Genomic DNA, 12,913 nt, shown 5'->3' with positions numbered 1-12,913 from the left:
TCCTGAATGATGATGTCATTTCCGGTCATGACATCACTTCCGGTGGGTCTTGACAGATTCTCATTCTGAAAAGTGGGTCCCAGTGCTAAATGTGTGAGAACCACTGCACTAGTTGATCTAAAACAAACACATTTCTTAGATGTGCTCAGGAGCTTCTCCTTAAAAGGGGAGGGTATATTCAACGGAAGTGTTCCTTTTTTCCCCCCACTTCAGCTATGACAGCAGTGGAACTTCCAAAGATGAAATTAAAGAAAGGTTTGCACAGACTATGGACTTTGTGGAAGAATATCTACGAGATGTAGTCTGTCAGAGATTCCCTTTCTCTGATAAAGAAAAAAATAAACTCACTTTTGAGGTAAATAAATTTTTGAGCATAAAACTGACACTTGTCAGAGCTAATTGTAAGTTGCTGCTGTACAGATGCCATTCATAGAAAGCTGACAGCATCAAACATAGAGTCAGACCATTGGTTCATCTTCTGTCTTTCCAAGTTCTTGACCTCCTTCTAGGCTGGCTGCATAAGGTCCATAAGGTATTACTGTACACAAAGCTATGTCCCCTTTCCCCTTCGCAGTGCAGTTGTTTTCTGCCCAAGTGTTTTGGCTTTGTGACTTTTGTGTTTGCTTCCTCTTGCTGCTTTTAGTTAATCTACAACCTAATGATGCATAGCAACCATAGCATAACATGTCATGTTGTGCTGCATAGGAGTTTCTTTCCTTTATTATTATTGATAATGCGATGCTATGTATGTTTTTATGACGTTGTGTCTGGCTGTTGTTGGGGTGCATAGGATTGTAGGCTAACATTTTTACATTTGTTTGAGATGTTGGCAACCTTCAGTCTTGAAAGACTACGGTATCATGCTCTGAAAGGTGGTTCTGGAACAGCGTCTAGTGTGGCTGAAAAGGCCAATTCGGGATGTTTGATATACAACAAATATAAAGTATCTATTTGTTTGATATATTAACTTACAAAATAGCTTACAAAATCCATGGTAAGAATTGCAAACAATAATAAAAACAAATAGATTGCAAGAGTAGAATGCAAGAATTACTGGGGAGATAGCAAGTTAATACAGTGGAGAAAAATTCATTTTAAAAAATCGTGGGAGAAAACTAGTTTTCTCAGTGTTTGACCAAGAAATCAGAGGACCCCCAAAATATCTCTAAAAAAAAAAACTGTCAATGATATCTGAAAATGTGCAGTAGTGGTACAGATGTAAAAAAAAAAAATTCTAAACTGAAGTTTATCTTGCACATTTTATAGTTTTAGCAGATTTCATGTATAAAGAATGTACAACAAAACTAGTAAAATATATACTGAACTTTTAAAACATACTTTAAAATCAATGTTATTAAGATAAACATTTTTTAACAACTTTTTAAAAAACATACATGCATACTGAACTTTTAAGGCCATTTTAACATCTAGCGTACTGAACTAGTAGTATTGTGTTAACACATTGTGAGACATCAAGGTTTATATCCCACTCTTTCTCCAAAAAGCACAAGCTGTTTATAAACTTTTTATCCTTCCAGTTTACGAACTAGGCTGAGTGAGTGTGATAGGCCTGTGGTACCCCCTAAGCTCCTCAAAATGTCGGACTGTATTCTCCTGCCACGATGGTTCTGTGCCCATCTTTAGAATTGAGATCAGTGTTAATGGACAGAAATGGTTGTGTAAGATGAATGGTGTGAATGAAACATGAATATCTCAGAAAATGTAATCTGTATTTTTATGGATAAGGTTAAAAGTTACGACAAACTGTTCAACAAATTAACTTTTTTTTAAATTTACCATAGGTGGTAAATCTGGCCAGAAACTTGATATATTTTGGCTTCTACAATTTCTGTGACCTTCTAAGACTAACAAAAATCCTCCTAGCTATTTTGGACTGTGTACATGTTGCTACAATCTTTCCTATCACCAAAGTGGCAAAAGGAGAAGAAACTAAAGGTAAACATAGCAAACGGAAGAAATGTCAGGGTTGCAGATATGCTGTCAGGGGAAGACTGGCTGGCCTTGGTGCCATTCCTTTCCACACCCATGGTTGGGGGGGGGGGATTGCACTAATGAAAGGAGATGGAAATCATGTGCATTTCGGGAAGGAAAGAAAGAAGAACCTTTACCAGCAGGAACAGAATCCTTCTAGTCATGTACACATGACTTGGATTTCTTGGGCCTATTAATAACTTTGTACTTTTTCAACCTTTTGTGCTGAAGGTTTAGCTTATCTGCTCTTTTAGATGCTGTTCCAGTCTAGCATGAAAGAAGTATATTTTTATGCTAAACCATTGAAGATAGAAATAGAAAGGAAAGTGAATAATTTTGTTGAAAGATCATTAGAAATATGATGTCACAAGTTTGAAGGTATCGTCGTAATCATAAGAATAAGAGATCTACATTAAAATGTTATATTAATTACTTTCTGTCTGCAAATGATGTTAAGCTGTGTGTGGCCTACATGCTAAAAAATGGCTATTCCCAGTATAAACAGTTGCTACCATATTGCTCCCAAAATAACACCTAATTTAGAGAAAAACTTCGGATGGTTATAGTCTGTGCTTCCTAAGAGTATATTGAAAAAGAAGTTCCTGCTGCTACCGCCATCACCACTAGAGAGCCTGCAGAATCTTGTTCAACACCGAATTTAGTTGTTGTTGAACAAGATTCTTCAGGCTCTCTAGTGGTGATGGCGGTAGCAGCAGGAATTTCTCTTTCAATATACTCTTAGGAAGCACAGACTATAACCATCTGAAGTTTTTCTCTTCTAAACTGCATATACTTTGGCTTTGTTTCTGTGGATAACAGTACCTTTGCAACTTGAAAATGTCTGCTTTTTCCTTGGAATATGTTGGAGGCAGTCTTGTATTTTGCTTAACTACAAAATATGTGTGGACATGGTGAAAATACATCACTCACTTATACAGAAGAAGCAGGTATACATTCAGTCTGCTTTTATTGTAATGTTGACATTTCTGTCCAAGATGAGGGGAATTCCTCTTGGTTATGACATTGTAGAGCTCTTTATTTTACCATTATTTAGCCTGTCTCTTTCCTAAAGGGAGCAATGTGATGCGATCTATCCATGGAGTTGGAGAGCTAATGACCCAAGTTGTACTCAGGGGTGGGGGGTTCTTGCCCATGACACCACTTGCTGCTGCCCCAGAAGGCAACGTGAAGCAGGTTGAACCTGAGAAAGAGGACATTCTGGTGATGGACACCAAGCTGAAAATCATCGAAATCCTTCAGGTATGTTTCAGTTAACATAGCTGTAAAACTAACAGTGCAATCCAGACCCCCACCCCGAGCCAGCACAAGTGCTTTGTGCTGGCTCCCAGCTATTGTAGTTTCATGCCATGAGTAGGATAGGCCTCGTGGAGCTGACCCCATGCCCTAGTCAGAGGGTTTGTGCTGGCCTGGGCAGATCCAAGTTAGCTCCATAGGGCTGCCTGGGGTGTTGCTCAGGGTAAGGGGAAGGAAATCCCCTTACTCCAAGTTGTGCCCCAGCCTGCACCAAACCTGTGCTGGATACAGCACAGGCCAGTCAGCCTGCCTATTCTTGCTCAGTTTTGCACCCTAAGTGATTCTCTGTACTATGCTGTGATGCTTTTGTGTTTTTGTTTTTCCTGGATACTAGCTGGGAAAACAGTCAATTTTTTTTTCTTTGTTGGAACTAGAAGTGAACAAAAGTTCACTGCAAGGATTGAGTTATGTTTATTGCATGTATTAAAATTTAGAAGTACACGTAACTTTAAGTTGTTAAAGTGACAGTTTTAATTTGAAATCAAACTTGATTGATTACAAAGCAACGGCAGTTTTACTAATGGCTGCCAAATGGAATTAATATAGGAAATAGCTTGTCATGGCATTTACTTAAGCCTGTGCAGGTTTAATCAGAAGGCCCCTACTGTGTTAAATGGGGCCTTACACCCAGTGTAAGTATGCATAGTGTTGCACCATCAGTAAAGTCACAGCCCAATTCTAACCAACTTTCCAGTGCCAGTGCAGTTATGCCAATGGGGCACATCCTGCCTTTTTTTGGGAGGGGTAGTCACAGAGGCCTCCTCAAGGTAAGGGGACATTTGTTCCTTGGTCTCAGATTGCATTCTAGCTGCATCAGTGCTAGATGATTAGTTAGGATGGGGCTGGAAGTTTTTCCTTTTTGCATCTATGCTGTTGAACCAATTATAGGATCCTGTTTTCAGCTTGCTAGTAGAAACTGTGTATAAAATATTTACATAAAATATCTATATAGTTTTCCTTTTCTGGTATTTAACAAAATATAAAGGATATTAATAAATAACAAATTTCAAATGCACATTTTAAACTCCTTTAACTATAATCCCTGCTTTTTAAAATATTGGCATCTGGTCATAAACCGATGATGTAACAAGTGTTGTGCTATTATCATAATATATCTGGGTTCTCTGTGTTTTTTCTTTTAACATTTGGAATCATCAGTTCATTCTGAATGTGAGGCTGGATTACAGAATCTCATGCCTTCTGTGTATATTTAAACGTGAATTTGATGAAAGCAATGCCCCGACACCTGAATCTCCCACTGGAAGCAATAGTCCAGAAGTGCCAAATGTACCAGGTTGGTTATTACGGGCTTTTCCAATGTTTTGCTGTCTGATATCCTGTCCCTTGATATCTGTGCTACAGTATAATCTGTCTGCAAGTAGGAGAGTAATAACTCTACAGTGCTGTTGATGTACATACTGAGAGCTGGCTTCTTCAAGGTTTCTTCTTCCAGATAGGAAGTTTTTACCTTTGTAAAGAGGCTAAGACAAGACTTACAGGAATTAGTTGCAACTTTGCTTGGGCTATTTTGTGAATTGTATACTTCATTTAGATAAGCTTTTCACACCCCCACTATTGAGAATAGTTGTAACCTTCTCTGGTAACGAAAACGTTAAAAGCTTACTATGAGGACAAGTTTACTGTAGTATAGTGAGGACTACTTGTCCTCACGTAGACAAAGGGCCCAATTTATCCAACATTCCAGCACTGATGAAGCCATGCCCCTTAACATGCCAGTGGGACATATGCTGCATCCTGGAGTGGGGGTTGGGGGGGTTACAGAGGCCTTCTCAAGGTAAGAGAATGTTTGTTCCTTAACTCCGGGCTGCATCAACACTGGAAAATTTGATAGGATTGGCCCCAAATTAAAGTATTTCTTAGCACCATTCCAGAATTGCTTTCTAAGGTCTCAGGACAAAGGTGGTGATCCTTTGTCATCTTTTCCTTTGATATAAAATCAGCTTACTATTGACCCCTTTAATCATTATACATTCAATCCACTGTCTCTGAGAAGATTATCACTCTCAAATGCTCAATTCCAGTAAGATATAGGGAAACTAATGAACTATTTTACTAATAAATTAGGATTTGTTTTTCTCTAGCAGAGAGCAAGTCTTAAAGTGAATCAAAACCCCAGGCAAGAGGTTGAATGAAATAGGGAAACACAGGACGCCTCTGGGTGCCTCTTGCATCCACTGCTTGTATTTTCTATGTATTGACCAAATGGGGAACTCTCACACCTCCCTGCTGTGATAAGCTTGCATTTTGTACAATGGAATGGCACCACGAAAGAGCTGAGGAGGTTCTTTTTGGATGCTGCACGTGAAGCAAGTTGTTTGCTCCCCCTCTGCTGCTGTGGAAAATCCAAAACTGTCCTTTAAACCTCAGTGTTCTTCTGTCAGCATTGATAGTATGCTGTCTCTTCTCCCCGCCCAACCCAGTTTAAGCTGCTTCGTTGGATTGTTGCCCATGCAGCTGAAACGTATGCACACTGGGTTAATTCTGCATCATTGGCTTAATTTATATTATGCATCTAGAGTACATAATGAGCTTTCCCATGATTGAAGTTTGGAGGATCTCCTTTCACAGAGAATTGCCTTGCCTTTCAACTGAGGATTTCTATAATCCACTTACTCCAATCTGTAGAAACGAAAGAATGATACATTTTGGCTTTTATTATTCATTTAAGCTGCTTAGTGCAGAGCATGTATTTGTTTTCCTTTACAGGGGCTCTGGACTTTGAACATATTGAAGAACAAGCTGAAGGGATATTTGGAGGCAGGAAAGTATTTCTTAAATTATGGCAATTTGTGTTGGTCTCTTCTGAATTATATGCAGAGCTGCTTCTGGAGAATTGCGGTTCACAGTTCTTCAAGCGATCAGGTCACATGGGGAGTGGGAAGTGTTAGAAGTTGTGTCTTGGGCAGCCTAATCCTATCCAGGTTGCCCAAGCAGAGGTACATTGGCACCAAAATGACTGCCTCTGTGTCCTGCAGGGCCAGGGAAGCAACCAAATGTTCTCTTACCTCATGTCAAGCCCTTGCATCCTCTATGGGTCTACTCAGATCTGGACCAGCTCAAATGCTGGTGCAGGTGTGAATAGACCTGGGTAGGTTTTCAGATGGGAGGGAGGGGAGATAGGATATGGCATCGGCCACCTTCACCATCCCCACCTCCCTCCTGGGCCTGAACTTCGTTCTTTCCAATCTCCCCTGTCCTGGAACACCTCCCTGCCGCTCAACAGGATGCTTACTGCTGACTGCTCCCAGCACGAAGCTGGCATGAAGCACGACTGGCACGAAGGCTTGGTGCCCACCCATGCTGGTCTCCCTGCCAGTACCTCTGTCATTCTGGCCACTGGGAAGTGCCATATGGCACTTTTGTGATGACTGTCTCCCAGGCAGCTCATGGGAAACTGGCACTGGCCTGGAATTGGATCAGGCCCACAAGCTCCCTTTCCAGAGCAGAGAGAAGAGGGAGCAGGTTTAATCTTGGCACTAGAGCAGGGGTGTCCAAACCCCGGCCCTGGGGCCACTTGCGGCCCTTGAGGACACCCAATGTGGCCCTCAGGGACACCCAAGTCTCCAGTGAGCCTCTGGCCCTCTGGAAATTTGCTGGAGCCTGCACTGGCCCGACGCAACTGCTCTCAGCGTAAGGGCGACTGTTTGGCGACTGTTTGACCTCTCACGTTAGCTGTGGGATGAGGGCTCCCTCCACTGCTTGCTGATTCAGATCTGTGATGCAGTGTCGGCAGCAAAGAAAAGGGCAGCCTTGCCTTGTGTGATGCCTTTTATAGGCCTTGAACTATTGCAAGACCTTCATTCATTCATATAAGTTCCACCTCTAGTATATTAATTAATGTAAACTTATGTAAATGTATTCAAATTTTAAATGTAAATTAATTCTTTTTTCCCCTGGCCACGGACACAGTGTAAGAGTGATGATGTGGACCTCTTGCCAAAAAGTTTGGACACCCCTGGTGTAGAACAATGGCACTAAATCTTTGCAGAGTCGGGGAGAAGGTAGTGATGCAATCCCCAGGATCTTGCTGCTGCTGGGGGCAGACGAGGGTTTTCAAATTACCTCCTCCTGTGCTGCCTCCAAAGGGTGCGGGGAACCTGCAAAGATATCTGTGTGGCTACCCACACCCCCCCCCCCGAGGCCAGCCTAGGCAGAGGTAAGTTGACCCTCTCCGTCCCTGGCAGCAACACTATCCTGGAGATTGCATCACTGCTTTCTCCCCCCCTCCCAGCACCTTAAGGGACCAGGAACGAGCACTTCCCAGGCTAGCAGGTCATAACCCACCAGTTTGGGAACTACTGGTGTAGAATAAGCCGATCCAGGCAGGGGGGTCAAGAGGGGCAAACACCCTGGGGCACCATGCCTGCGGGGCCAGAGGTGCCTTCTTTGCCCCCTCCCCGCCTTCCTTGGCCCTGTATGGAAGCCTACTAAGGTCTCTGGAGGGCCTTCAAACTCCACTTCCGGTTTTCAGATGTAAACCAGAAGTAACATTTTAGGTCTTCCAGAGTCGTCAGAAGGCCCCCAGACGTGATGGTGGGTGGGGGCATTCTGTGGTCCTGGCCCCAGGAGGCGCAGGGGCCAGGTTCACCAGTGACCAGATCAGTGTGTTAAACATAGCAGCACTTTGCTTGCATAGCACAACAGAGCGTGATCAACCTCCTAGTTAGAAGAATTTTTTTTGTAATGAAAATATGGGTTGACGTTGGTGAGAAATTTTGTTCAAACAGTATGCTTCACCAATATTGACACTGGACAAACTTACTTAGAATGAGCCACAGCCTGCAGTCACTGTTTCTGGTATATCCAGGGAATATTATTGCGTAAAGGAAGGGGAAAGCTTCTTACTATGAATACAGCAGCCACTGCTGGGATAAGGGGAAAAGATCTAACTTGGTATATTATACTAGATTGTAATTTGTAGTTCAGTCTGTTTTTCTTCCCAAACATGAGACAAGCACAGTTAGGGAAGCTGCCTGAATGTCCTGAAGCTTGGAGAGTTTGACTTTTTAAAATGTTCACTTTGTTTTTCTTTTTCAGTGAAGAGAATACTCCACTAGATTTGGATGATCATGGTGGCAGAACTTTCCTTAGAGTGTTGCTACACTTAACTATGCATGATTATCCTCCACTGGTGTCTGGAGCACTTCAGCTACTTTTTAGGCATTTTAGTCAGAGACAAGAAGTCCTTCAGGCCTTTAAACAGGTAAATACAACTGTATTTTTAAAAAAATACATATATATTTTATATAATCGCCACACTTTCACTCTGAATGCATGTAGTGCAAGTGTGTTATGCAACTAATTGGATTGCAATTCATATAAGGTTCAACTACTTGTTACCAGCCAAGATGTTGACAACTACAAGCAGATAAAACAAGATTTGGATCAGCTGAGATCTATTGTGGAAAAATCAGAACTCTGGGTGTACAAAGGCCAGGGACCTGATGAAACTCTGGATGTAGCAACAGGAGAAAATGAACTTAAGAAAAAGGAGGTAAGAAGAGCTTTTGCCATAGATCTAGAACTGGTGAAACGTGACTGAAAGTGGGAGCAAAGTACCTGAAGTATCCCCAGTTCAAATTTTATCGCAATCAGGAATGAACTAGGTTGGGATCTAGGCTTAGGGAAGTAGACCAGACATTCTCAATACCCATAACACACACACATTTGCAATATGGGCCAAATTGACAGGACTTTTCTAAGGATTAACACAATGCACATTTCAAGTGAAATGCTTACATAGGTATTATGTACAAATGTGTCAGTATAATGTGATCAATGCATTTAGGGACCTCAGTGCCTGCTGTTCATCAAGGTGCTGTCTCAGTTTGTCCAGCAAGATATTTTGTTTATCAGTGTTCTTTTATGGTTTGTGTTTTTGCCATTTGATATGTTTTGTGTAATGTGTGCATCTATTATATAAACAGTATTGATTTTTATGGAACACTTTAGTGGGGGAAGTGAGGTAGGGATAGATGCATATGTGTTGTGTTTTCCCACATTCATTTGGAGATGAATCATATATAGGTATCTGTATAGACTTTGGAAGAGCTGTTCCAGGAGCAAGGGACAATTCTGCAGTGAATTTGCTTGTGAACACAATTATTTAATCTTCAGTTGGATGTCACTTTTTGGATCAACACACACTTCTCAGTAGAATGTCTTACAGCAGTGTCCGGTTAGCTGAGTAATATTTGAAGTGGAGGAGATCTGAATGTTGGCTTCTCACAGAATTTCTTTGCATTTGCCTACTTATTCCCAGTGAGCTCATGATGACCAAACCCAAAATTTTCATGAGACGGATTTTTAGTCTGTATTTATTTGTTCACTTCCTTCCGTTTTGCCACCTGTCCCTTGCTAACTAATTTTCCCATCTGTTTCAAGCTTAATTTGTACTTAATTTATTCTAAAATTTACTCTGATTACCTTTCATTGTAATGTAGATGAGCTATGTGACACTGACACCCTACACAATATCCCTCACTTCAACTTTCCATAAAAAAGATAAGGTTCTCATACGAGCTGCTTGAGAAGCATCTCTTACTGTTTCATAGAGAGGGTTTACAAAATTTATGCAGGAAGGAAACAGATTTACTGTGGTCCATTATTTGCTGAATATGTCTGCCCGTGTCCTTTTGTAGGCAAAACTTTCATTTAATCTAAATATTAGTAAGTAGGTAAATGACTTGGAAATATCAGTATCCCAATCTATCTAGATAGGTAGTTTGCTAGGCATCAAACAGCCCATGCTGGTGTCAGATCACCATTTCCCAAACTGTGGGTTGCGAGACCACGTGTGTGGTTAGTGGCTCCATGTGCGTATATGGATAAATTTAGGATGAAAGGCTGGTAAAATGGTAGAATGTGTGTGAGCAAGCAGCTTCTGATTATTAAATGTAAAAAAACTGTTTAAATGTGAGCCAATAGCACTTATCAGACTTGAATTTTAATGTAAATATTATTTTAAAGTGCTACACAGTTATAGTGTTATACTGCAATAGCATTTAGCTAAGAAATGAGGGTTTGGAGAGAAACCTGAGAAAAGTACAAAGGTAAATAGTGATGGAATGTCACTTGATTTTTTTTTACCTCCACAAAGGCTCACTGTAGAAATATCAATTAATAAAATTAATTTTTATTTAGGATTTTGTAATACTGGTGTAGGAAAGAAGTGTTGTAAATCTTGGTACACATTTTCGAATTCTCGTCCTTGGCAGGTGTAGGTACTAAAAACTTGTACTAGTGACCACCAGAATTTAGGAAATAAAATGTAATAAATTAATCAATCTCGCTTGCCCCCTAGGAAGGCCACAGCAAATCGCGGAAACCTGAAAGCACTAGTAGCTATAATTACAGGGTGGTCAAAGAGGTAAGACTCTTCTGTTTCCCAAGTGCTCCAATTCTCTAACTCTATCTTATTTTTTCTGTGAATTGAGGAATGTTCTGAATACAGAACTGGGAGCATTTCCTGTCTGAACATGGACCATTCCTTGTCTGATAAAAGATAATAGGGCAGCTCCCACTTGCATGGAACTCTGTATGCATTTTAGAGCCTTGGTACACCCACCGGAGTTGCTGGATCATGGCAGCTGCATAGAGGTTCTGTCTCCTAGAATAGAACCACCAGCTGAGCATCTACTACGAATAAACATTCAATAAACATTTAAAGAAAATTACCACTTGATTAAACTAGATTTTTAAAATCTCAAACTGCAATTAACTAGACCAATAAAGTGCTCATAAAAAGCAATCTACACAAAATGTTTCTTTTAGTTTTTAGGAAAAAAAAAAGATTGACATGCAACTTCCATGGGCAAAATAAATCTTGACACTAGTTACAAGTTTATATTCAGGCTGTGTGTACTTTGCTCCTCTTTTTCTAAGTAAAAACTTGATAGCAAATAAAACAAATCTAATGCTTTAAGCAATTTTGCCCTATAGTTCTGTACCTATAGAAGTATAATGCCCTATACTTCTCCAATGGGTTGTAGTTGTGCAGGGCAATGAAGACACACTTGCTGTCAGCTGAAAATACTGCTTAGCCCGTACCTAAGTTTCTGAGGGTCCTTCTGTCATTATTGGCTCACATTGCCAGAGCCCTAAAGGTCAGAAATGTGCTCTCCTTAAAAATAAAGGCCAGAAATTCACCCCCAGTATCAATTTCTGCACCTGCATGTTACTGTGAAAGAAAACACACAGCCCCGATGCAGTTGTTGCATAGTTGGTTGCATAGAATGTGGTCTGCGTATTTTCATGTTTTTCTCTTAAGTTCAGTCTATTTGTTTAGTGTCATTCTGTAATTTGTCAAGGACAAGAGCCCTTTTCTAGCCTCCTTGGAAAAGCATCAACATGTCATCGGGTTATAAAACAAATATCTCTTTGCAGATATTGCTTCGACTTAGCAAACTTTGTGTACAAGAGAGCATCTTGGTCAGGAAAAGCCGGAAGCAGCAGCAAAGGTTGCTCCGGAACATGGGAGCTCACACAGTAGTTCTGGAACTGTTACAGATCCCGTATGAGAAAGTGAGGTTTGCATGCTTCTGTTACTTGAATGTTTTGTCAACTGATGTAATGTACCTTTAGATCTTCCTAAAATGTTGTTTCTTACAAGTTGCTTTGAGTCCTGCAATTTTTTAGATTAACTTAAGATATATGGATTGTAGACCCAGACTAAGGGTCTACCTTCTACCTTGAGAGAAGGACCCAAGAAGGTGATCAGGCTTCCCTGGTAGCAACATCTTTTTCTTCTCTCAGGAAGAGACACTTCCAGTTGGTGAAATCCAATAAAAGAAAGCTTTTTTGATTACAGCATGATAGAACATGATATAGTGCTGTATTGCTTTCTGATTGCTAAAATACACATGCGTGCGCACATTCTCTCAAGCTGTCACCCTCCGTTCCAACCCTTATAGTTTGCATCAGTCTAGATCAGTGATTTTCAACCAGTGTGCCATGGCACATTGGTGTGCCTTGAATGGTCTGCAGGTGTGTCATGGGAATTTGGGGGAGGGTCATTTATTATTAGGGCCATTGAGGGTAGGTTAGCCCCCTACCAGCAGCATGTAGGCTTATACCATAGTCTTTTGAGACTGAAGGTTGCCAACCATTCGGTGTGCCTTGTCAATTATCAAAAAGCTGATGGTGTACCTTGACAATTTTATCCCCTTGTCAATGTACCCTAACATGAAAAAGGTTGAAAATTGCTGTTCTAGATGCAGGAAGACGGTGATACAAAAGGAGAAGAAGCTCTTTTCTGTTCTCAGAGTTCCATCTTTTATTCTCTTGTTTGGGGCAGAAGGCTGCAGTCTTCCCATGGGTCAGGCCATGTACTCAGGGCCCATCCTCTACTCTCACCTCCCATCACCTGGTCTGGGGTGGTTTTGAATTGAAATTTTTCACTTCTCCCTGACGTGATTTTTGGATGGTGAGATTATTCTCTACTTTTGGATACCATGTCACAGTGCCATTTTATTGAAGGACCAGCTGGCTAATGGAGTTCTAAGCTTCTCTTTAGACCAGGGGTGCCCAAACCCTGGCCCTGGGGCCACTTGTGACCCTCGAGGACTCCCAATCTGGCCATCAAGGA

At 41.1% G+C, this 12,913-nt stretch overlaps 1 protein-coding gene across 1 annotated transcript in view; it reads left to right on the top strand.

Moving 5' to 3' along the window:
- ITPR1 (inositol 1,4,5-trisphosphate receptor type 1) overlaps positions 1 to 12,913 on the top strand; it is a 281,488-nt gene that overhangs the window by 132,410 nt on the left and 136,165 nt on the right. The window contains exons 21-29 of the mRNA XM_066617382.1: positions 214 to 355; positions 1,803 to 1,956; positions 3,065 to 3,252; positions 4,465 to 4,600; positions 6,034 to 6,085; positions 8,362 to 8,530; positions 8,651 to 8,821; positions 10,631 to 10,696; positions 11,713 to 11,850. Coding sequence (XP_066473479.1) covers positions 214 to 355; positions 1,803 to 1,956; positions 3,065 to 3,252; positions 4,465 to 4,600; positions 6,034 to 6,085; positions 8,362 to 8,530; positions 8,651 to 8,821; positions 10,631 to 10,696; positions 11,713 to 11,850 — 1,216 coding nt within the window. The remainder of the gene's footprint in view (positions 1 to 213; positions 356 to 1,802; positions 1,957 to 3,064; positions 3,253 to 4,464; positions 4,601 to 6,033; positions 6,086 to 8,361; positions 8,531 to 8,650; positions 8,822 to 10,630; positions 10,697 to 11,712; positions 11,851 to 12,913) is intronic.

The sequence above is a fragment of the Tiliqua scincoides genome, chromosome 2 (assembly GCF_035046505.1).
Source record: "Tiliqua scincoides isolate rTilSci1 chromosome 2, rTilSci1.hap2, whole genome shotgun sequence".
NCBI lineage: Eukaryota > Metazoa > Chordata > Lepidosauria > Squamata > Scincidae > Tiliqua > Tiliqua scincoides.
The sequence above is the reverse complement of the archived record's forward strand: the minus strand, read 5'-3'. Positions and strand labels throughout refer to the sequence as shown.